Source organism: Pipra filicauda, unplaced genomic scaffold (assembly GCF_003945595.2).
Source record: "Pipra filicauda isolate LSUMZ 115617 unplaced genomic scaffold, ASM394559v2 scaffold165_size2600900_pilon, whole genome shotgun sequence".
Taxonomy (NCBI): Eukaryota; Metazoa; Chordata; class Aves; order Passeriformes; family Pipridae; genus Pipra; species Pipra filicauda.
This window is the reverse complement of record NW_024104162.1, coordinates 331,828-356,098: the sequence shown is the minus strand read 5'-3', so window position 1 is coordinate 356,098 and position 24,271 is coordinate 331,828. Positions and strand designations below refer to the sequence as shown.

The following is a 24,271-nucleotide window of genomic DNA, read 5'->3' as shown; positions in this document are numbered from 1 at the left end:
TAATCTAATGAACTGGAAGTGCTCTCTCCGAGGTTTCAATGAGTGTTTGTCTTTAAAACATCACCCAAAGGAAAAAGAGATAAAGTATCATGAATTGGGATTTTGCTGTTTTTAAATTTCTAAGTAAAAAACTCTACAAATGGGGAAAGGTTGAAAAAGTTGAAGCTTTTTCCCTCAGGCTTGATATAAATATCAAAACTGATTCCCATGAAAGGTTTTGTCATTGATAACTTGATGAGGACAAGAGGAAATGGCCTCAAGGTGCAGCAGGGGAGGTTCAGCTTGGACATCAGGAAGAGTTTTGTCACTGAGAGGGTGGTCAGACATTGGAATGGGCTGCCCAGGGGATGGAGTCACCACTCCTGGAAGTGTTCAAGAAACAACTGGATGTGGCACTTTGTGCTGTGGTTTAGTTGACATGGTGGTGATCAGTCAAAGGTTGGACTCGATGGTCCTTAATGATTCTGTGATTTCTGACTTTTTTCCACTTCTTAATGCTCTGTTCTTTATGTAACTGACAGTGCTCAAAATGTGGGAGAATTTCTGTTGTCCATGTTGTGGTTATGGTATAATAAAATACTTTGTTGTGTCCTGGGCAGAGCCCCAGAATGCTGTAGAATTTAACCTTTGGCGAGATTTTTATATCCAAGGTACTGAACTAGATGTGACAAAATAGCTAAACGGAATTTGCCATGACAGCCTCCAATCCTTTAGATGTGGTAGAGGGCAGAACTAGTGTAGACACAAAACTGTGGTATAATTTGACTTTTCTGGAGGGGTAGTCACAGCACACTGAAGTTAAGTCATGGGAATGACTGTGTACACTTGGAGAAGTTTAGTTTATTAGCTCTGGTGGTGACAGGCCTGTTACAATCCCAAGATAAGACATTCTGGAATGTCTGCATAGAAATTGCAGGAGTGGTTCTTGTCACTCAGTATAAAACCCTTCATGCAAGAATAATCTTGCTCAGTGGAACAGCATTCTGAGTGTTACAGTGCTCTACAACCAATCATATTTAATAAAAGCAGATTTCCTTGACTGACTGGCTCAGTGCCAGGTCCTTAAGAGTGAGGTGTGAAGGTATCACACAGCTCTCCTGTAAAGGTGTGCAGGAGTTTTTTATTTTTCAACAAAGAGAAGCCTCTGAATTGACTACAGGCTTGATGGTATAATGATCCTGTATGACATCTTTGTTAGAAACCTACATTTTGGGCCTTTTCAGTTGAAATACAAACTATAGTGCAGAAAAATATGAAGTTGCAAACAAAGCATCAGGAACTAGCAGTATGGGAATTTAAAAATAGTGCGTTGAATTGACTTGCCCCTAAGTCAGTGTTACTTTTTTAAAATAGCATTGCCTCGTTATTCAGTGCTGATCTCCCTGAATGCCTGTTAGTGAACCACAGCTTCACAGGAGCTCATGTTTACCTTCAGAAAGAGCCAGATGAGGTGAATCCAAACAAAAAGGGTTTTCAGAAGCCACCCATTTCCTTTATCAAGAACATGATGTAATGGCACTTGGATGGATTTTGAGGGTTAGGAGGTTCTCTCCAGGCTAGCTGAAAATGCAGTTTGGTTGGATTTCACCAACAGCTATGAAATGCCTTGTCTGCTTTCTCTGGGTGAAGGTGCTTGTTTCTGTCTAACCAGTGAGGGTCCAGTCTTGCTAAGCTAAGTGGATTTCCCAGCTTTTTGTTTGAAAACAAAATAGACTTGTTGTCTTTCCTTGAGTATTGTGCGGTTTTTGCCCCAGTTTTGCTTTTTCTCACCTGCTGATGGGGGCATTTAAGCCTTTACATCAGATCTTATTTTTCCCGTGGTCCAGAGGATCTTATCTGGCTGTGTCTGACTGTTGGGTGGAGATGAGCCATTTCTTTTGAATGACCAGTTGTTCTCTCTGTAAAGAATTCAGTTTCTGTGATACAGAAGTGGGGGTGAGGTAATGACTAAAAATTAATAAACCTTATTGTTGTTTTTTTCTTCCCAATATAACTGAAATGATACAGTAATAATTTTAGGCTGCATGGTCAAAGTAAGCCAGTGAATAATCTTTATAATCTCAGTTTTTACAATACTCATGAAATGGTGATATTTTGTTATAGAAACATAATACAGGAGTCTCTTCTCATCCTTCCCAGCATTAATGCAGCTGTACCTTTGTCAAACAGCAGAAAAGTCTGGGTCCTCCTGTTGGCCAGTAGCCAGGAATTTCTCTTTCAGATGTGACCAGGGTTCATTGTGTCAAGAGGGGATGCTTTTATTGTGGTGTATATTGATGGAATTTATTGCATTAGCCTGCAGTAACAGATGAAGAAATAAATGATTTTTTTTTTCATCTTTCACAAAACTAGTTTTAATTTTTACAGGAAAGCAATCAAATACAGAAATGAAAAAAAAATGCATTTTGTAGCTTCTTTGGGTTTTATTGGTGGTGGGATATTTGACAGTAGGTTGCATTGGTTCAGTAGTATAACTACACATGTTGTGAAGAAAGCATGGGAAAAGAGTAGGTGTGGGACAGCTCCCTGCTACGTGTACCTGCTCAGCAATGCCTTTGTGTGTGTAGCCAGTCACGGGGCTGTTTTTCTTTCTTAATGTGTTTATGCCAGTTCATGATAGTAGGACAATAAAAGATTGTTAACGCTGAGGAAATCAGCACAGCAGCTAAAAATCAGTCATCTGGGTTTTTGTCTCGGTTGATATTTTAGTTTCTCTCAAGATACTGAGTGCTCAGTCGTCAAGTGGCCTCCCCACCCCCAGTTATCTCGCAGTGAGAGCTTGAAGAGCTCCTGTCTGCAGGCTGGGGCCTTGGCAAACCAAACGTGCTCACAGTCTTTGAGTTACTTTGCCTTTAGCAAGAAAAGTGTATCAAGTAAGCTCTCTGTGTGAACTTTCTGAGCCAAATTCTGTTGTGTTAGATTTGTTTTACGCTTCTGGAAAATAAATGAAATTTCCCACAATCTCCTTTTAGTGCCAAATCGCACAGGCCTAGTATAAAAGAGAAATAATATTTGGGATTTCAAGTGGACGAGTCAGTGCTTTTTATTAAATAAGTCAAAGCATGGGCTTTTTTTCTTCTTTTAAAATCAGTACCAAAGGTACATTAATTTATTATTATCTGTAATTTAAACTATCTAAGAGAATCAGTATTCAAAGCTAAAATTCTCTTATGTCTCAGGCTTCACCAGATAAATTACTTTGACATTTTCTTATATGTAATTTAGTTTTCTTGTAATGTAGTTTTCTTGTGTATAATTTAGTATCACAACTATCCCAGTGTATTAAAATAAATGTGCTTTTGTGAACTATATCTTAGTGTACAATTTTGATAGGTTAGGCAGACGACATTACAAAGAACAGTTCTGAACAGTAAGTACTATTTATTATTTAACAGTATCTTTGTAAACTATTCACAGCTGTAGTAACAACCTTTATTTTTGCAGATTGATAAAGATTTTTACTTAGCACAGTTTGTCTCTAAGTGGTCTGAGCTTTCCTTTTTTTATCTGAGTGAGTATTCATGTAGATTTGTGAAATGTGCTTTTATCTGAAAACGGATGTAGCAGCTGAGTATTTTAAACAAAACATGCACAGCTTGGATATGCATATCTAAAAAAATCCTCTTGTAGTCAGTGATTCTGTGTGCAGATAGACTGGAGGATCAAATGAAGATCTTAAAGTTACTTGAGTTTAATATAAACTGCCATAAATTGTTCATTTATCTCATCATCATGCTTCAAGGCAGCTAATACACTTTTGTTAGTAAATGTAATAGAAACTTTAAAACATTCAGCCCATGTTGTTGTTTTTAGATTCCTTTATACACTTACTGACTGTCATTATATAATTAACCTGCAGCACAGTAGATGTTGCACAAAAAATCTCCACTAATTTATTCTAGAAGGCATGTTCATCTGGTGTCTAACAATTGTGTCTAAAGAAAGATTTCAATAAGGATATATTTGTCCAACAGATACTTTTATTATATATCCCCAGTATGTGTGCGAGAGAACCTAAATAGAAAACCCTACACATGTTAAGGACAGAAGCATTTTACTCCCCGGGGTACAAAAGAGTAGTAGAAGCACCTTGATCAAAGCCAGTGCCACAGCTCAAGGGATATCTCCAGTGTCAAAAGTTCCTGCAGTAATCAAAGTTTTGTTCAGTAAAATTCTAAGTTGCTCTTATCGACCAGCAGGATTACAGTAGGAAAGTAGCAGGTGAGCAAGTCAATATAGTTTGGTCATTCCCTGTAAACGTTTCAAGGGATCTAAGGAACATCGGAGCTACTGAGGCATGAAGATGCCATTTCCAGGGTTTGTGTTGCCAAGGCTGGAGCTTGAGGATCAAATGGAAGATAAACAGTTAAAACATCTGCTAATGAGGAGAAGGAGGAATTTCACACCCAAAGAGACAGGCTGAATGTTGAGGATCGCCACTGGCTACCTTTCCAAGGGACAGGTCTCTGCTTGCACTTCTCTCACACTGGAGGGACTTGGTTTCAGGCTTCTGTTTCCAAGGTAAACTTTCCATAGGAATCCCCAAACCAAGCTCAGCTGGCAGGTGTGGTGACCCCCTCCCTCCCACAGTGTTAAGAGTTCCTTTATAGCCCCACCTTCTAGTCTTTCATTCTTAAAACCGCGGTACTGAGGAGAAAGTGTTTTGGAGTCTTTTAGCTGAAAGAGATCCATGCGTAGGAAAAGTCAAGTGTTACAGATTACAGCTTTCAGACTATCCTTACAATAATTGTAGGGAGGAACTCCTCCTTTACCTCACACATTATTACAACGCTTCCTTTTCTCAGCCGAGATCCAGCCTATGATAATCTATTTGGTGCAGTTCACAAATGTTAATCACAGTGCTTGCAGTTAGAGGGACCATCCCTGTCTTGTACTTGACATTTGAAAAAGCCTTACTGTAGTACCTGAGTGATTTATCTTAGACGTAAGTGCCTCTAAAAGTCAGGTCTGCTCATCACTGTTAATGCCTATTAATCTGACTCCTCTTTTTTTCTTTGGTTGAAAAATTCTGCTTTACTCTATTTCTTTTTCAGTACAGTTCTCACTGATGTTGACAGATGGGAAGACCAAGAGATCAAAATAAGATAGTGAAGGACCAAATTGAAAATGGTAAATGAGGTCTTACTTTTGGAAGAACTATGTTTTATTACTTGAGGTGCAGGGCCAGGAGTTGGACTTGATGATCCTTGTGGGTCCCTTCCATCTCAGTATATTCTGTGATTCCGTGAAATTTATTGCTTATTACAGAGTTCTTAGTTCTCATTACAGAATGATTGTGGGGAGATAATTTTTAATGTAGTCTTCATTTCCCTTGAAACGTTGTCTAAAATATCATAACACCTGCTATATTGAAGTTGAAATATCTGTTGTTTCCCCTATATTCAGCTTAACTAGTATAAAACTAGTGCAGTTCTTAATCAAATGCTAAAATAAATACCAGAACAATGTTAAAATAGAAGATAAAAGTGCTGAAACATAAGTTTAAACACACTTTTTGAGAAGGAGTACAACTTTCTGTAAAGCTCAGAGTATGTTTTTTGAAAATCTAATTGGTTCCAGTGTGAGGTCATCTGTGACTAAAAAAGTGCAAAAAACCATTGGAACAATTATCTGTGTAACTTTTGTTAATCACATTTTTCTCTTTTCATAATGCAGTTACTGTTCCAGTGAGGCTTTTATGTTAGAAATGCAGTTTCATAATATTTTAACTTGGAAAGCTGTACTAGGAGGATTTATTAGTGGGACAGTCTTCGATGTTAAAGTCTGTCATGTGTAGTGACTTCTGCTTTTTAATGACTTTATCAATACATTTCAATATTGATATTCTTTCTGGTTGGCAGGCTGATAGAGTGAAAAACTGAGATTTACATCTCAACCTTTGATGTTACAAAAATTACTTAATTATCATGATTATAATTTTATCTTTTGCATTATACTGGCATCAAAAAACATCTCCTGTGATCACAGCTCTATGATGTGTTTTAATGAACAGAATAAGAAAAACGTCCATACAGCAAATATTTGACACGAAAATAGAGAAGACAGTAAGAAAACCAGTGAAAACTATTGCCATCCTGACTCTACAGAAAAGAAACTGGGGCATGGTATATTGGAGTCCTTCAAGAACTATAAGCAGCAGGAACGACTCGTGTTAGTTCAGTGCTTTAACTGCAAAACATCCGTCCTGTTATTGTTGGATGGTGAGGTTTGAAAAGCAGCCATTTAATTTGCTGAGTTTTAACCAAGTTTTGGTGTCCCTGTTATTATTTGTGGTAGCTTCTGTAAGGTGTATAATTGCATGGTTGGGGTTGCAGTGTGCTCAGCACTTGGGTCCTGCTGCCAAACTCTTTGTTGGTTTGGTCAGCTCCAGCAGGTCAGTCGAGCTTTGATCTGACTTCGTGTGTAAAATCTCAGCAATGTTTGCCTACCTTTGTGAAGTAATTTAAGATCCTACTGGTGAAAAGCACTCATTAAGAGTGAAGTGGACAATGTTATGGTTCCTTTTCAGAAATAATTGTACAGTGATAATTATAGAGTAGGAGAAAGATTTTATTTTATTTTTTTTCTTCTTTTTGGAAGGAGTAAAAACAGAAGTTGGCTTCTAGTTTTTAGCGTCACACCAGAGTGTGGCTGACGTGCTTTGCACTGGTGCTTCGCGTGGCTTCAGTGGCAGGATTAAAGGCTCTTTGTGTCCTCATCCAGTGCAGCTGCAGCCTGCACCATCCTGCATCACATGGCATAATTGCATCTTCACAGCTTGTTTGGGTCAGGGTTGTCTCTCCTTGTGGAAAATCAGTGGGAGTAATAAGTTGTTGACAGTCATCAAGTCAGTGCGTCTCTGAAGGCCTGTAAGGCTGCCATGTCCCTTAGCTCTCAATCTGAATTAAAACCTGTAACTACACTGAAGACAGAAACCTGTCAGAGGTACAGCCAAGGAAATCTGAGGTGTCTTGCTGCTTGAAGCATGTTTGTGTTTTTCTTTTCTCCCTCTGTTGTCATTCTGCTGTTGATACAGAAAACAGGGCAGCTGAAAAGGTAAACACTTGTCTTTTCTCATCTTGCAGGCCGAAACAACAGCAACAGAACAATTTTTCCTTGTTTCCTTCCACCAAGGGCTGGAATTTCAGAGGGGTAAGTTTAGTATTGTTTTGTTCACACTCTAACACTTTGTTGCAGTGTAACTTTGTAGTTAAAGCATGATCTGCAAGGACTAAAATCACGACTGAACAATTAGACTCGAACTTTTCATTTTTGTGCCCTCCTAAAAGGCTTTCTAAAATATACTAGCTTTTTTTTTTAATGTGATTGGCTGTATTGTTATGAGGGGTGCGGGAGACAGTTTAAAGTAGGTTAACCTACAGTGCCACTTTTAAAAAAAAAGGGTGTATTTTCATATCTGAAAATAAATAATGAAAACTCAACTGATACATATAGTTTAAGTGCTGTTTTACTGTAGTATATATATTTGTAAAGTTATCTTGTTGAAAGTTTGTATATGTGAAATACAGTTGAAGAATCATAACAAAAATTACATGAGTCCCTTCTACAAGGCAGAAGGGAATAGGTTTTATTTCTGTTTGGTTGGCTGAGCAAGGAAATACAGAAGCATGTGGGTTCCCACAGTAACTGACTGAAAAGATACATCAAAAAGCAAAGCAAGTGACACTTAGAACCTTAATATTTGCTGGTGGTATCAGGAGCTTTTAGTCTTTTCTGCTTCAGGTTTCAGAGATCTGCTTCTTACATAGGTTAGTTTGTTCAGAGAGGCATGTTGTCCCCTCTCTGTTCCCTATGACCTCTGAAACCTCGTACACCATTTGTTGGAAACCTTGGTAGTGGTGATGTTCAATGGCAATGGTGTGTTTGCCATGTGTGTAAGTGCTGTAGCCTGGGATATAGTCTAGGAGAAGTTGTCACTGCATGTTGTACCTAAGTCATAGTAATCTTTTGGTTAAAGGAAAGGCTTTTCTGCCTTGCAAACTTCTTTTGGTATAATAAATAGTATATTACCATTACCTGTAATTTGGACTGACTTGTACTTAGGAGAGCATATAAATTTTCTCTGAGCTTCTTCCAACAAAGCATTTAAGTAGCCAGACATAAATGCTTTGCTGAAAGGGTAAATGGCATTGACAGGCTTACTGGTCTGTGCTGCTCAAAATATTTTTTACAGTATCTGGTAGTGACTCTTGCATTCTAATTCGGTGTTTTAAATAGAGCACACTATCATTTACTGTGAGGGAAGAACCTCTATCAGTTGTTCACTTGGTCTGTTTGGATGCTGAAACCACCATAGGTGAGCACTGGAAAAGATGTCTCACTGTTGATGTTTGCAGTGTCTGAGCATTAACTCTATTCTGATGGATGGAAAAATTGTGTTATGAAAAGCCCAGTGAGCAGACTTAAAGTAACGAAGGTTTTCATAGAGGTGGTGAATGATAAAAGGTTAGCTTTGATGTCTTTGCTCCAACAAGACTAAAACCTTATTGGGTAAAAGAACTAAGTTAATGTTGACAGTGGAGCAGAGCCACACTTGAGTATAACAAACACAACTCTAGAGCTGACTTACTCATAGCTGTGTTCTTTTCAACTTCTATGCTATTTCTATAGTAGATAATATAGAACATCAGGAGACTATAATACAGGGTCATTTTAACAGTCACAAAAAATAAAAAGTAATCAAGTGATTAAGCACCAAATTGCAACACTGTGTTCATCTGCCTGTCCTCACTTTGCAACTAGTTCACTGATTTTGAAGGTCTCTGCATCACGTTGATAAGGGCTCATGTTAAAGCATCTTTGAACATACACCAACGTAAACCTCAAAGGAAGATAAGGAAGGCCCAGATGCTACACATTTACCAAAGAAACTCCTCTGCACTTCTTTTCCTCTCCTTACTTAAATTTATCAGAAGCAGCTTATTTCCATCCTGAGCAGCTCTCTCAAGCCCCATGGTTAGAGATCATGTTGAATTCTCTCAATGGGGATTTTCAGTTAAGATGCTATCATGTGTTTCTACCAATGCTGTCATTTTTAGATAGTGGTAGCAGTTACTTCCAGAACTTTGAACAGTATTTAGGTATCACTGGGGAGAAGGGAGTTTCTTTTCTTTCTTTCTTTTTTTTTTTTAACTAAACAAATCAAATCTGATTGAGATTGAATTAAGAGTGCAGTCTTTCCACTATATGCTCTTCCTGTGCATACACAAGGCATCAGGTTAATTTGGGCTTTGAAGAGGTTTTACAGTCAGGTGTCCAGCAAATAAACTATTACAGAGGGATTTATAGGGGTATTTATAATGAGAACTGTCATTTCAGAGGATCAAACAGAAAACCTGTGGAGGTAAGAATATCCCTCACTGGAGGGACAGTGCAATGGGAAGACCAAAACATAGGAGATCAGGTGTTGGATGTGGTACTTAGAGTAGAAAAGGAATAAAGCAAAGGAAGATAATGGGTATAGGATGGGAGAAGGAAAGAGGAGGAATCTGCAAGTTGGAAAGAAGGGGTGGAGAAAGCAGAGAACCATGGAAGATGCGTGAGAGAAAGAGAGTGGAAATGGATAAAATATAGAAATGGAAGAAAGCTGGTGGAAATATGCAGAGGAGTCAGAAATCTTCTATAAAGCACTGCAGGTTTATCAGCTCAGCCTTTACAAGCATTGACCTGGGGTGATGAGGTGACACGTGGGTGGGGGAGCAATCTGTGGCAGAGGCTTGGTAAGGAGAAGAAACAAATACCTGATGGGATGGGGCAATTCAGAGGCAGGTCAATAATGAATGTAAAGAAGGCAACAGCACAGATCTTGGCACAGAGATCAGTATTAATCCCATTTTTGCTTTATCTTCTGGTTGCCATTAACTTTCTCTCTTCTTCTCATTTCCATGCCACCCTTCCCTTAAAACCTTGGTACAGGTAAGTGGCTTTCCTCAGCACCACTGTCTGGTGCCTGTGCATGATTGGTGAATATGCTGCTCTTAGTGTCTGTGGAAATAGTGTGTGGTGTTGCCATGTAGAGTGGCAAACAGTTTTAGTAATAAAGCATTCCATCAAACGAGGGTCACATTGGTACAGTCACCCACGCACAGTTCGAAGATGTCAGAATTAAAGTTTCTGTGGGGTTTTGCTAGGTATGATCCAGTCCTGAGTTACACACTTGGGTGCTATTTTTTTCCATAGTAAGAGCAGTCAGTCTTACAAATAAGAAAGTTCTGAATTCAAGAAGACTATGAAACTCTCAGGTGTTTAAGACTTCAGCTTCTTTATCCATCTCCCTTCCTACTCCCTTAAAATGACCCACTTTCTGTTTTTGCCAGCAGGATAAACTTCTGGACTTAGATATGTGACTGGAAGTCTTTAAATGTTTGTTTTTCTACTGAAGCATTCAGATATGTTTGCAGAAGTAGTGGTGGTACATGTTGGTCCCAGTGTTGATATGCTGACACTGGAGATGACTATGAAGAAACTGCCAGACAATCAAAAGAAAAGCAGTTACCTGATTAGTGAAGATTATTGGGGCTGTAGGCAGAACTGAAGAGGATGCTGGTTTTGTCTGTGCTTATCTCTGATATGTCTCTCCACTGTTCCACCAAGAAAGCATCATTTCCTGCATGCTTTAAACAAACATCTGAACCATTAAGATTATTTCTCTATTCCCCCCCTCCAACAAATTTGGCTGAAGAACTTCAGTGCTAAAAATAAATAGTGAAATCTAAACCAACATTTTGTAATTTAAATAGTTTGAGGCATGTGTTTAGTGTGCAGTTGCCTGAAGATTGAAGATAATTTATTGCAACTAGGCTTCTTCCTATTTCCTCCTTTTTTGTTTTCTTTTTAGTTTTGCAAAAGCATTTAACTAACCAAGCTGCAGATGTGGTCACTTGTAGGAAAGGCTGATCTAATTTATGAGAAATCTGGCATTAAAAAAGTGTTAAACATGCTGAAGGTCAGTTTTAGATGTGTAAGTGGTTTCTTTGCTTGTTTTACTGCATCTGTGCTTGTGGCAAAAAAGGTGTCTTTCATGCCAAATGGGAAGAATTCCACACTTTTCAGACAGTATTTACAAAGCAGTATATTTATTTTTGTGCAGACTGGTAGACTTCAGTTATTGCCTTCAGGGTGCAGGAATCTCAACAAGATAAAAAATGCTAAAAGAGAAAAGTTCTTTCCTAGCTTTAACTTGATGATTAATTACATAAATTACATAATCATGTGCTACTATAGAAAGCACTTCTGTACCTATCCTGGATTCTGACTGGATCTGTATCCACTGATACTCGTTTGCTTAAGCAAAGATGTTACCTGTAACAAAAACTTATTAGAATTGTTATTGACAGACCTTTATTCATATTGTTGAAACCAAGTTATGCACTGCTGTCTCTAGATCAAATGTGCTTAAATACCAGACATACTTAGTCTGTCCAGTATGATTTTAGAACACAAGTTATCATATACATTAAAAAGCACTTGCGTTTTTCTGTTATTTTAATGTACTTTTATGCACAATTTAAGTAGCTTCCTCACAGGAGGATGGTGACTTTGTGTCATTGACAGCATATTTTTCTACACTTTGTGTAATCACAGCATAGCTGTGAGTGGAATAATTATACCTGTTAGGACAACAGTCAGAGACTGGTTCCTTCCCGTGCCATGGGCAGGGGGAGTCTGGCTGGCATCCCTGCCCTCCCACAGCTGCTCTGCTGCTGCTGCTCCTCCCTTTACATCTGCAGAGTCCCTCTCTTTCTTCTAACCTCCTGCAGCAGGTTAAGGAGATACCAGGTGGATGCTTGACCTGTCTCATCCCTCTTTCTCTTTGAAAAGAAAAATTCCATGTTCCCTTTCTTACTTTCTAAGAGATGATGTATTACTGGGCATTGCTCACTCCTTTTAGATCTCGTCCTCTGTCTCCTTTCAGTGGGTTCCAGCTCTTCTGTCTCAGAGTTCAGTTGCCTCAGCCCTTCCCTTTCACTGCCTGTCTCTGCTCAGCCTTGCTCTTAGTCGGCCTTTGGGGAGGTGCTGTTGTGCCGCTGTCCAGCATTGGCCTGTCTTGAACCAGAATGTTTCTCTCCCTGATACTAAAAATAGTAAGAAGCGACTCTATAAGTCTGTTCTTGCAGTTCTTTCTCTGCAGCGTTCCTGGAGCAGGGAAACTTTACTTCACTCTGTGATAGCAGCAATGTAAGGGGCAACAGGAGTGCTACAAATTTCCTTCAATGATCCACAGTTCTGACTAGGGCTTATAAACTGGAGCAAGTAGACACCCTGGACACTGATTCTTGTTTGTAAAAGAGTTGGGTTTGATGTCTCTCTGCTTATTCTGTGGGCGGAGTTTTAAAAGGTTTAGCTTGTTATTGGTTTTGTTTTTGAACAAACCATTGGAACTGTTGTTGATTAGTCACAAGACTAATTTCTCTTGGAACAGCAAGGTTTATGTTGGCAAACAATAGAGATGCTATCAGAAATTCATTGTGTGGCATTTGCGTAACTGGATAGCAGTCAATTCCATCTGCAGTTCCAAAACACTTATCAGAATTGTTTATTCTTAATGTATACACTGAATTTAAAAAACAGTGCAGAGTAACATTGCCTGTGAGATGATTTTGAAGAATTCCAAATTGTATTATTCCAAACTCATGTGTGACTCAGCGTGGTTTAATTACCATGGCTTCTGTCCACAGTGTGTGATGTCAGGTTAGTCTTGTCACGCCGGAATGTTTTGTCTGAAATTCCAACAAAACACAGTTTGTTGATATGTTAGTTCTTAGGTCTGTAACAAATGTCCATATCTTTTTGTAGGATCAAGGAGTAGTGTAAATTGCAAGGTCCTTTGCATACAGTAGTACAGCAAAAATCATGAACACGTGCTGGAGAGACATCCGTGAGTTGTTTAGAGGTGAGTTACAAAGGAGAGTGATGCAGGCTGGCCTAAAGACTCCAATAGGGTTTTAATGGTTTGGGACATTTTGTGCATGTTTTATGAGCTGTTGTTGCTCATGCTATCTAGAGAGGGCTGTAATAGGAGTTTGCAGTGACTTCACTAACTCAGTTCAGTAGCTGTTTTATTAAACTTTCACTACCTGTACACCTGAAGTCATCTGTGAGTTAAGTAACACGGCCATGATACCTGTCTACCTAGTTCACAGAGGTGCTTTCAAGTTAATTACATGCTAGTTATAGAAAAGACACTTTAGATTCTGTTTCTTGGGGCAAGAATTTCAAGTTGTGCTTTTACAGCAGCTAACACATTCTTGAAGAGACCTTCATAGACTTTTACACCTGCAAGATTCATGGTTTGTGTTGTAAAGGGTAGGTATTCTGCTTATTACAGCTCAATTATTCAGTTAATATTTTGAGTTTTTCTGATGATGAAAATAGTCAGATATCTCCCATTTGGAAGGATTTCTTATCCTTATCATGTTATCTTTTCACAGAATTCATGTGGGTTTTTTTAAAAAAATACTTCATAGGGTCATTCTGTTAAGGTTGTAGGGTTTTATTTTATGGATCTTTGTAAGTGCTTTGTAACAAGTTTATTTTTGTTCCGGGCGTGGTTGTTATTTATAGTAGAAATATTCTGTATATGCTGTTAACCTGTCATGGCAGCTCTTTTGCACATACAAACAATACTGAGCTAGAGGCAGCATGTGATGAAGCAGATAGGTCCAATTGTCATTCTCTTAGGTTGAGTTGGATGTTCTGTTATATAGCAGATTTCCTGTCTTTAATCATAGACTGGGTGTTACCTTGTACTCCTGCTGTCATTTACTGTTCTTTTCTTTGTTCAGCAGCAGATGAACTTGACCCCAGTTCAATTAAACTCAAACCAAACTCTGCCCATTTCTTTGTATTTGTTTTCCCCCACCCCACCAGTGGCTGCTCTTTGAGAACACGTGATGTGAATTTACTGTTTCCTATGACTTTGTTTCAGAAGCTTGTAATGGTTAAGAGGGTGATGCTGTTGTCCAGCTGAATTTAATGCCACTCAGTCTGAGAAACCAGCGTTTTAGAAGCAATTTTTAACTATATATTGGTGTTTTATTGATGCTATACTGTTTCAGATTCAGATGATCCACATTGCACACATGGACTTGAATTGCTGTTTTGTTTGCTTTTCTTCTTGAAAGCTAATGTTGTGGTTAGAATGTACACAGCAATTAAAAATTATGGCTATCTTTTAAACTCTGCCACAAATGCATAATAAGAATGATATGATGGTCTCCTCTATTTATTGCAGCCTGGAAACAAATTTTCTTATTACAGTAGCAGCCAGCAAAACAGGTCTCCATTTTGCTAGATATCATGTAAACATAATAATAAACTATTCTTTCTAGAAAGAATTTACAAACTAAACATATGTAAGAACATACTGTAACATTTGTTAAATAATGCTAAATTAAATTTTTTATAGTAGATTCAGATCTGTTGCAGCTATTATATTTCATTCATGGTGACAGATTTTTGTAATTCCTGGGTTCTTCTACATGTCTTGAAATGGGCTATCCCATTCTGATTGAGGATGTATGGAGCACTGCACACAATATGATCCTAACGTGATTTGAGGTAATGTTCTAAAGATCTGTAAAATGCACATTTAAAAATACTTATTACATTGGGTTTGGTGCAAAAATTGTACACTGGTGCTGTTTCTTTCTGGATTGTGGTTAGTTGTAAAGCTTTTCAGAGAGAGTTATATTTAGTGTTCTTAAAACACTCATAATGCACAATGAGAAAGCAGTTCTAATCTATGTGCCAGCAGACACTGCCAGTCCAAATCAGTCCAGTAGCCTTGTGAGAAGGTCGTGAAATGAGGGCAGTTATAGCACTCCTAAGAAGATTAGATTGCATGTCCTGACTGGAAGAATACTGGGAGGAGATGAGAGGGGAACTGCAGCACTTCCTGAGGGTGCTCAGTTGGGCAGTGACTGCTGCAGTTTGGGGAGGCACTTGCTTCTGGACTACTACAATCCTAGAAGTAAAAATTAAAATTATTCTCTTCTCAGTGTCTTCACAAAACCATGACAAACTTTTCCACATTCTAGGAAGCATTATCTTAGAATTCTCCATGTCATTATCTCTGGGATTATATGTGAGAAACCACAAACCTATCAGTCTAATAACACTTGAAATAATTGCACTCCTATATTTAATGCTGGCTGAGGTTTTGACAAATTCTGGTAGCAGAGGATTAGGGTTTCCTGTAGGGGGTGAAAGATGGTTTAAGAAATAACTTAGATCTACTGACAAGTTAATAAAGAGAAAGTAAAGAATCCTTGAAAAAAAAATTGGAGGCTTATATATAGAATTTATATGTATTTCCTTTGAAAAATAGACTGTGTTCTGCTGGAAAAGTCTGAAAAGAACGTGGCTAGATTGGGTTTTAGCTCATCTTTAGGTAGGGAAGACAGGCCAACAGTATTTACATTACCCCAAAATGGAAATGCTTGAGTAAAATGCCCTAAAATGTCTGCTTTCTGAAGGGTCTTTCAGTTAGTGTTTTCTGTCTGCAGAGATGTCACAGCTCCTCTTCTCAAAGGAATTGGTGCCTCACTAGTATCAGTTTCACCCTTTATCTTCTTCCTCCGAGCTCAGCAGAAACTTTTTGCTCTGAAGAAAGATTGCACCACCTCACTAAGGGCTTGTTTTCTTTAAAAATGAAGTTCGAATTGCTGTGATCTTCCTACCCAAATTTACATTTGTCTTGACATTCTTGCCCACTGGAAGCAGGCAGCTGGCAAAAACAGCTCTGTGTTTGTAGATCTGAGCAAGTCACAAAAGATTGAACAAGATAGGGACAGATCAGGAGTGAAGTGTAAGGATGTGAATTAATTATCTGTGTGTGTATAGATATATACAGTTAAAATAATTTACAGGATATAAGATACTTAATAAAAAGTGGAATATTATTGCCAGATAATTTAATTAAAGGAGAAAGAAGATAGCTGTTTTTAAAATGAATTTTATTGTTTGCTCAGGCATAATATCTTAAATCTTCGTATTTATTCATGTCAACTTCTTAGTGCATTTCACATTGTTTTTCCTAATTTTTAAACCACGTTTTTAGACTGAATTAATCTTATGCTTTAACAGACTCTTCAGACACCTGTAAATAATTTACTAAGACAAGGTTTGAAGCACTTTTTTGGGGGTGGAATTCAGCCTAAGTGACATGTGCAGGTGAAGCTCTATTGGTTTAGAAGTGAAATGACTCAGCTGCATCCACTCAAGAGCTGAATTAAGTGAAAATCCCAGATTGCTCTCATACCTTTTTCAGTGCTTAAACTCTTATCAAACAATACTCACCCTCCCTGCACCTGAAAGGTCTAATTCTGGTTTAACATAGAGAATGCAGTAAAAAAAGTTTGCAGGCTTTGCTAAATATATGGCTTGAACTTTGTATCTGTTAATGTAGAAAATATGACAAAAATGTGTTCATTGTACTGGTATGTTAAAATGAAACTGTTGACATTCAGCTGTTTTTCTTTGTCCAGTATGGATACTTGCCTGAACTTCTCACACAATTATTACTTAAGTCCTAAACAAACACAGAAGTCTCTTTGCAATAGTAGTGGGAACATATTCAGTCATCTAATATGACTAATCAAGAAGTTTTCCCAAACCAAGAATGCAAGATCTTACACATGCATAGAAACTATTTTAGAAGGTAGAGCACTCAGGAAACTTTTCACTGTGTATTTACAGTGTGTGTACAAAGCATTAGAAAAGTTCCAGGATCTTACTTCTCCCTGTATTTGCACTTGTTCTTTACATTAGAGTCCACATATGCTTTAAAAAAGAACCAAATCTCATCTTTCTCTCAGTAGTTTCTTTTTGCTGGTTTCTGAGGATGACTTGCATAAAAGTTGTCCAAAGCTTGTGTTTCAACCACTTGAGATGATTATGGATTCCATTTTTTGGGGTCAAGAAAATTAACTAAGTATATATCAAAGGGAAACACGTACTAGAAAACACTGGTGACCCAGCTGGCAGTTTGAGAGACCCCGCTGAAGACTCATTATTAGCAAGTCAATCTCACTCAGTATTTCTTGTCTGCAGAATGATTTGTCATGCAAATATAAGAACTCTCAAGGAACTATTATATTTTGCAGTTTGGATTATGAATCTGGAACCTAATCCTGTCAGTTTATTGACCTTAAGTTCTCAGTCACACTGATGATCACACACCAGTGTGTGTGTCCCCCTTGCAGGAGGAGATCCGCAGGTTTGAAAACCCAAGTGAGCTGGGAAATTTTATGTCATTAAGGTAGGAACAGTCTTATTTCATTTTCTGAGGGAGCAATAACTTTAGGTTGAATGCTTTCTTGATGCTTAAGATACATAGCTTTCAAAACTCCAGTGAAACAAAGATTCACCAGGTTTCATAGGATGCAGCTGCTAAAGGCTTCCTTATCCAGATCGGAGGAGAATCAACAAAAAGGGAGTTTCTCTCGTCAGTTATACTGAACTACCAGGGATAAAATCAAAGTCTGCACTTCCTTGACATCTTCTCACATCCAACTCTGGGTGCTCTGTCAAGCTCATCTCTGGTTCTTTATTCTGGGCTGGTTCTAAAACATTCTTTGCTGAATTCTTGCTATTACACTTTCTGTTAATTTAAGAATCCCTGCTTAGCAGGTCCCCTAACTTTTCAAATACTAAAAGTTTTTTGTAAAATAAATATTTAAAAGCTCTATCCAGTATCTACCAGCTGTTTAGTTTGCTGAGACATCTACACTTGGAGATAGTTGTCTGCCCTTGAGTTTAAAGCCCATTGCTGCTGTTTAAGACTGAGAATTGCACAGGTAGGAGATGGACTGTGTTTCAGTTACTGAGTCTCAAAGTCCCCAAACACCAACCTTTTATTTTAAAAGCATATTAATGCTATCTTTACCTTTAACTGGTGCCATTCATCTGTTGGCAATCTGTAAACCACTTTTGCCTGTTTAAAATATTATTGGGAGAAGTCTGTGGGAGCAAACCACAACAGAGATAGACAGGACAATACGGATCCCTCGGCTTCTGACACTTGTAGTCCGCTGCATGACAGGAAGCGAGAGCAAACTGTGTGGCTGCATGGGGAGGAGTTCCTGCCCAAAACTGAAGGAGAGACATAGGGACTCCTTTGTAACAAAGACTTTTCACAGTCACGTTGAATGTTAAGAAACCTCCTAAAATCTGAGTACAATACAAAGTACCTCATGGTGTGGTGCTGCTTTTTTGTGCATTACCAGGTAAGCGTGAATTTGGGGTCGTGGAACTCTTTGTTGTTTGTGTGTGTTTAAGTTGAAATTGCACAGATGTTGCTTCCAAGCATGCCAGGATTTAAAACAGGGTATTGATTAAACCAAAATTTTGCTTAGCCAGGATTGTTTCCTTCTGTAAGGAAAGAAATTGGTTTAGGTAATACACTCGGATATTCCCAGTGGGATGGAGGACGGTTTATTTTTCTCTGTGTTGGTAGTTTGTTGCTGCAGGATGGTGGGTTTAGGTGTTTTGGTTTTGTTTTTTTTATCGTACATGTGTAATAATCATCTCTGCCTCTGTCTCCTAGCATAAAAATGAGGATTTTGGCTGATGCTAGGGGAGCACTTATAGCAATATGCATTAGTGTATCCATTGTCAAAGTGAAAGCTGCAACAGATCCTATTTCCAGTGTATTTACAGTGCAGAATGATTCTGCTCTGCAGCATGTGGGTGTGGTAACACCTGGAAAACTGGGTGCTGTTACAGACTCTGCACTTTGGAAAAATGTGCATAGAAAAGTATCAAACCTGATAATAACTGTAGAAAATACAGCCTTTGAAGGAAGTTTAAAAGATTTAGTGCATCTTGTGTATACAAAACCAAGACGTGATATGAGGTGTGAGTACATGTTTGAGTGTGTGGGAGCAATTATAAAGTGGGCACTTGTTCTCTGTATTTGCCAAGGGTAGCACAGGAATAAGGAGGCTTATTTCACAGCAAGGGAGATTCAGGTTAAATATTTTTGGGGTAAATGCTTCCTGATTAATGTTAATTAAGCAGTAGAATGAAGTATAGAATTAAAATCTGTAATTTCGAACTTTGTGGCGTAAAAACTTTTCAGACCTGTTTTACATGTTGTAATGGTTAGCATTTAGTACTGGGTTGTTCTTAATGATTTGTGTGGGTTTTGATTTCGGGCTGTTAATATGTGAATAAGAGTAGCACATTAGGACACAAGTGAACAGATCTCTAACTTTGCAGCTCCAGTCCCAGTTTATAGCATCCTTTCCCTTGCTGGAGCACTAGAGAGCTTCCTCTCATTTAAGAAGCATGTCAAAATATTTGTGTCTACATTGACTGAAACTGCACTTTGAAGTTCTTAAAAACATGTGGTAAAGGTGGAGGCCTGAAGTGTGAGGCAAGTCAGGGATATGGAGACCTTAGGGCTCTCTGCACTTGCCCGAAAGGAGGTTGTAGCCGGGTGGGGGTTGGTCTCTTCTCCCAGGTAACAAGTGATAGGACAGGAGGAAATGGCCTCAAGTTGCACCAGGGCAGGTTTAGATTGGATATTAGGGAAAATTTCTTCACAGAAAGATTTGTCAAGCACTGGAACGGGCTGCCAAGGGAGTGGTGGAGTCACCATCCCTGGCGGGATTTAAAAGTCATGTAGATGTGGCACTGAGGGACATGGGTAACTGGTGGCCTTGGCAGTGCAGGGTTAATGGTTGGACTTGGTGATCTTAGAGGGTTTTTCCAACCAAAATTCTGTGACTGTGTTCAAAGGCCTGTATGCTCTTGGATTTGCTGTGGAGAATGAGGCTTAAGTACGCTGAACCTTAAGACTGGATTGTTAATGGGGATTATATACGTGTGTGTGTGTGTGTGTGTGTGTGAGGGTTTTTATGTTCCCTGTGACAATTTTCAATAGTGAAAGAGATGATCTGTGATAAGTTTATTGCACAGAATATTTTTAAGATGTTACCTGGTGTACTTTATGCAGTTCTGACTTAAATCATGTTTAAGAAAGGTATCAAAATTTCAGCAGGCTTGGAAAGTTTATTAAGACTGTCAGATGAATGAAGAGCTAGTCAATGAATAAAATTAGTTTAATAGACATAATAAAATTGAATTCTCAAGTTTTATTAAATAACTTAAGACTGGGACTGGCTATTTTTAATTGCAACACTATTAAATTGGTGTGGTCTTTTTGGATGTAATTAATATGCATATTTGCTATGGGTATGTATTTTAGATAAATTTTCACTTGAACATTTATAGCAGAAGAAAAATAGATGCCAGTTTTCATGGAACACACGGCAAATGCGTGGTTGAAGTAAAATCACACAGATTGTTTAGCCTCTACTAATATTGCTGTGCTCACTTTGAAATCTTTTAAGTTGGGTGCAAATTCCATCTCCTGTTCTATATGCTTTGTCCAAAATAGATATAGCAACATGCAGTTTCACTAAAAGTGGTATTGTTTTTACCTGCAGAAAAATGCATTTTGGGTGCAGCCATTTTCTCTGTTCTGTGTGATGCTGAAGAGCAGCACTTGAGGCACTTACATCAAAAGCCACATGCAGGAACCTGTCTGTGGTTTAAAGGTACAGCAGCACAGTGGTGCTGAGGGCAGGACACTGGGGGAAGGCAGAGCAGCAGTAGAGAATTAGAAAAGGCTGGAGTGACTGCAGTTTATGCACATCAGCCAGTTGAATGACACATGAAGACCTAGTTTATGGAGATTATTTCATTCTGCTGTATGTGGTTCTGGTGCTGTGCACAGCATCAGTGATCCAACCTCCCTTTTACAATGAGAAGCTTACTTGGATTTTTAAAAACAAACAATGAAAGCCACAAGCCTAAAACAAAAAAGAAATCGTGTCATTTGAATGAATCTGCTTTTCAAGTGAGAAAATTTCATTGTGGTTTTTGTTCCAAGAAAAAAGTCTTCCCTCTTACATACACAGATGCAGCAGTTTGGGCCTAGAACTGGTTGTTGGCAGCTGTGATTAAATGATCAGCAGCAGCAAGTACAGGTCGTTGCTGTCCAGGCAGAGGAAGTCACCATGTGCAAGTGCACAAAACCTTTGAGGATAGAGTTAGAGCACTAAAACACCCCAACTTTGATTATTCTTGGTTTACCACTAGACCTGTAATAAACTCCCTCCACACCAACATATAAGGCTTGGAGCTGCAACTTCATCACTTCAGATGAAGTTGCCAAAGGCAAAGGAATCCAGGGATTATTTGCATGCTGACTGATTATGTTATCTGGGGGTATAAAGACCTGGATCTGACAGAACCCAGCTGAAAAGCTTTTGTGAGAAGAACAGAGGATGAATCTAAATAGTGTGTGGACTCTTTTGAATTGCATCTTAGTTTTTATTTATATGCTAGGTGAATTTAGTATCGTTAGATATTGATTGTGTTAAATAAAAGCATAATTTACATAGCAGTCTTCAAGTTCTGAGAAAGGATTGTATAACAGAGGTTGCTGTTCACTCATGTAACAAAAAACTCCAGCGGAGTAAGAAATAAATGTAACTTATTTAGCTGTATTTGATTTGGACTTTATAGTAAACTGTGAAGAAGTTTCACTTTATTTAACTTTGCTAGATTCCCATTAGTGATCCTCTCCCCTGTCTTCCAAAAAGGGGAAGGAAGAAGGTTAAATAAAGACAGAATAAATACCAGTCCTCAAACAAAGCTCTGCTACTCCTTGTCCTTACAGCATCCCGTACATGCACACCCATTTCCTGTTGTTAATGTTAAACACATTGAATATAACTTTCATTTCATTGTTCACTTCAGTGTTCATTTTCTATTACATTGACCGGAAAATCTCAAATCCATCACAATAAGCACTGCAGAACTCGGGTTTGCCGTGGTGAGAGGAGGGTGAGGAGGAGTTGCCATTTTGGCTGGCAGGGATGGGGAGGGTTCCTCAGAAGGGCTTAAATAGTTTCAGTGGCAAGGTTTTAAGCACCACAGATGACCTCACCTCCCTTTCAGCTTTCTGCTGTGCTGTAACAGACTTAGAGCAGAGTCTGTTTTTTCATTTGTTTGTTTTCCTTGCAACATGAGGAACAAGCAAGTTCTGTTCCTAACACCAGTATCCAGGGCTCCTGCCAGCTGAACATGTGCCGGGTGGGAAGTCAGATCTTCCAAGCTGTGTCTCAGGCTCGGTGCAGACTCTGCTGAGGGGTCACCTCTGGCTGTTTCTCCCTTAAAAACAATAGAGTTAATGTTTAGATTTTTGTGTTGCTCTTGAGAAAACGAAACCTGGAATATCTCTGGTGTTCTGAACAGTAGAGGGCAGCGGAAAAATACACGGAAACCAGTTTTATTATAAAACTAAGGAATTTGTGATCGCAAGTTCCTTTTGCCAGTGTGACATAAAGAACAGTGATACTGAAATGCAGGGTAGCAGGTTCTGTTCTTTTAAAAACATTTAATGTTAGAATACAGTATTCTGAAATTAGGGTCCCAAAAAGCATAATAAGGCATCGTTCAGCTAAAACAAAAAGCATCATGCTTGGGAAAACTCGCTTTCAGATGTTTTTGTCTTCCCATGGAACTGTCAGTGGTACAGCCATGGAAGTGAAAGATGGAACAGGGAGACAACACTGCTACTGGCATGAAGGTAAAGTGAAAGAGGGCTTTAAAAGATGATGGAAGATCCACCTCTCTCTGAAAGAGCTTAAACTCTAGGAAATGAATTATCACTCATTCGTGCAATTGTAATTGGTTAGCTCAGAACCAAGGACCACACTGAACAGGAAATGAGGGGATTTCTTGCTGGGGATTGCAGAGATGTTTGTGTGATTAATATGATACCTTTCCCTGCTCTGTGGATTTCTTTCTAGAACTGTGGATTGTTTCTTTCATTCTACCTCACTTCTTTCACACCTTTTAATATCTGTTTTGTAATGTTTGTGCCTCATCACTGGACTCTGTCCTGACTTCAAGTCCTTCATGCTCTCTGATATAACTGACTGGGAGCTTGATAACTTTGAGAACATTTGAATGTGATTTGAAATGGAAAACAGTGAAAACTTGAAACATATACCACAGAAGCAACAGCAGATGGAATTTTTGGAGTCATTAAAGGAATAAATATGGTCTTGGCAAGAGGTACTTTTCAAGACTTTTTAAGAGAGAGATCAACATGTTAGTTGGATGGGTGTGGACACACTGACAAACTACAAAGTAAAAAAAGATGAGACCTCTAGTGTCTGAATATTCTTTTGAAATATTCTTTTGAACTTAGCAGCTTCTGTACAGGTTAGGGATTTAAGAATTAGAAGGGTGCACAGAAGTGCTCATGCATATTTGTATGTACACATGTGGATGTTGCTGATAAAAAAGAGAATTTATAAACCAACTGTATTTTTTCTTTTTTAAAGGAATCTTGTATAAAACCAGTGTGAGTAGAAATTCAAATGGAAATCTGGATCATTGTTGTGATTTGGTGTCTTTCTATAAAGAAAATGATAGTGTGCTCCTGCCTTATTCCCTTATTCGCTGCTTCAACACAGACTGTGATTCCTGGGGCCATCAACAGGCTTTTGATGTGAAGGTTCCTTGTAGATTTAAAGTGCTCTCAGCTGGCTAAGGAGATACTGATTGCTTTTTAAAATTAAAAGAAAAAAAATAATGTAATAGAGCTGCTTTTCATGCAGACATAATCCACCCTTTGGATGGTGACTTGCACCTTTTCTGGCCTGTGATATTTGACTTTTTATTAAATATTTGGTCAGTTTTCTCTCCTCCTTCCACATTAATCCCTTTTGGATTTTATTTTTTACTCTACTTGATTTCTTCAAATTATTTTTCTTTGATTGGTTTTGGTTTTTAACAGTCTGATAAAGACATTGTCCCTGATAAAAGTGTACCATAAGCCGGAGAGGAGCATAAAGCCCAGAACAGTGAATCCCTTCCTGCCTTTTCCTCAACAGTAAAAATGATTCAAAACTTTGTTAGCTGTGGCTTTCCCTTTTCTGTGTTATTGCAAATTACATGTGTGTGTGTGTATACTTATATATGCACATGTATATATTTTTATATATTAGTGTATATATATGCACTTCTACCTATTTCCATTCATTGAGATCTTATAAGTCCATTATTTACAAAATTATTTTCTTCCAATTAGCAATGCTGAAGTGTGTTCAGAGGTATGTTCTGAAAAGACTGTTTTTTAAATATTTTCATATGAAAGCAACCTGAAATACAAACTAATTGAATGGTTTCCAGTTTTTCTGGGTTTTGAACTTTTGGTTTTGGGGGG

At 38.4% G+C, this 24,271-nt stretch overlaps 1 protein-coding gene across 2 annotated transcripts in view; it reads left to right on the top strand.

Annotated features, from left to right (window-relative positions):
• The window catches only part of ARHGEF3 (Rho guanine nucleotide exchange factor 3), a 111,297-nt gene that overhangs the window by 27,325 nt on the left and 59,701 nt on the right, over positions 1-24,271 (top strand). Inside the window, exon 3 of one of the 2 annotated variants that reach the window (XM_027728334.2) lies at positions 7,086-7,152. In XM_027728334.2, coding sequence (XP_027584135.1) covers positions 7,086-7,152 — 67 coding nt within the window. Of the gene's footprint in view, positions 1-7,085; positions 7,153-18,180; positions 18,249-24,271 lie in introns of those variants that run through there. The other variant, XM_027728338.2, reaches the window with a different exon arrangement.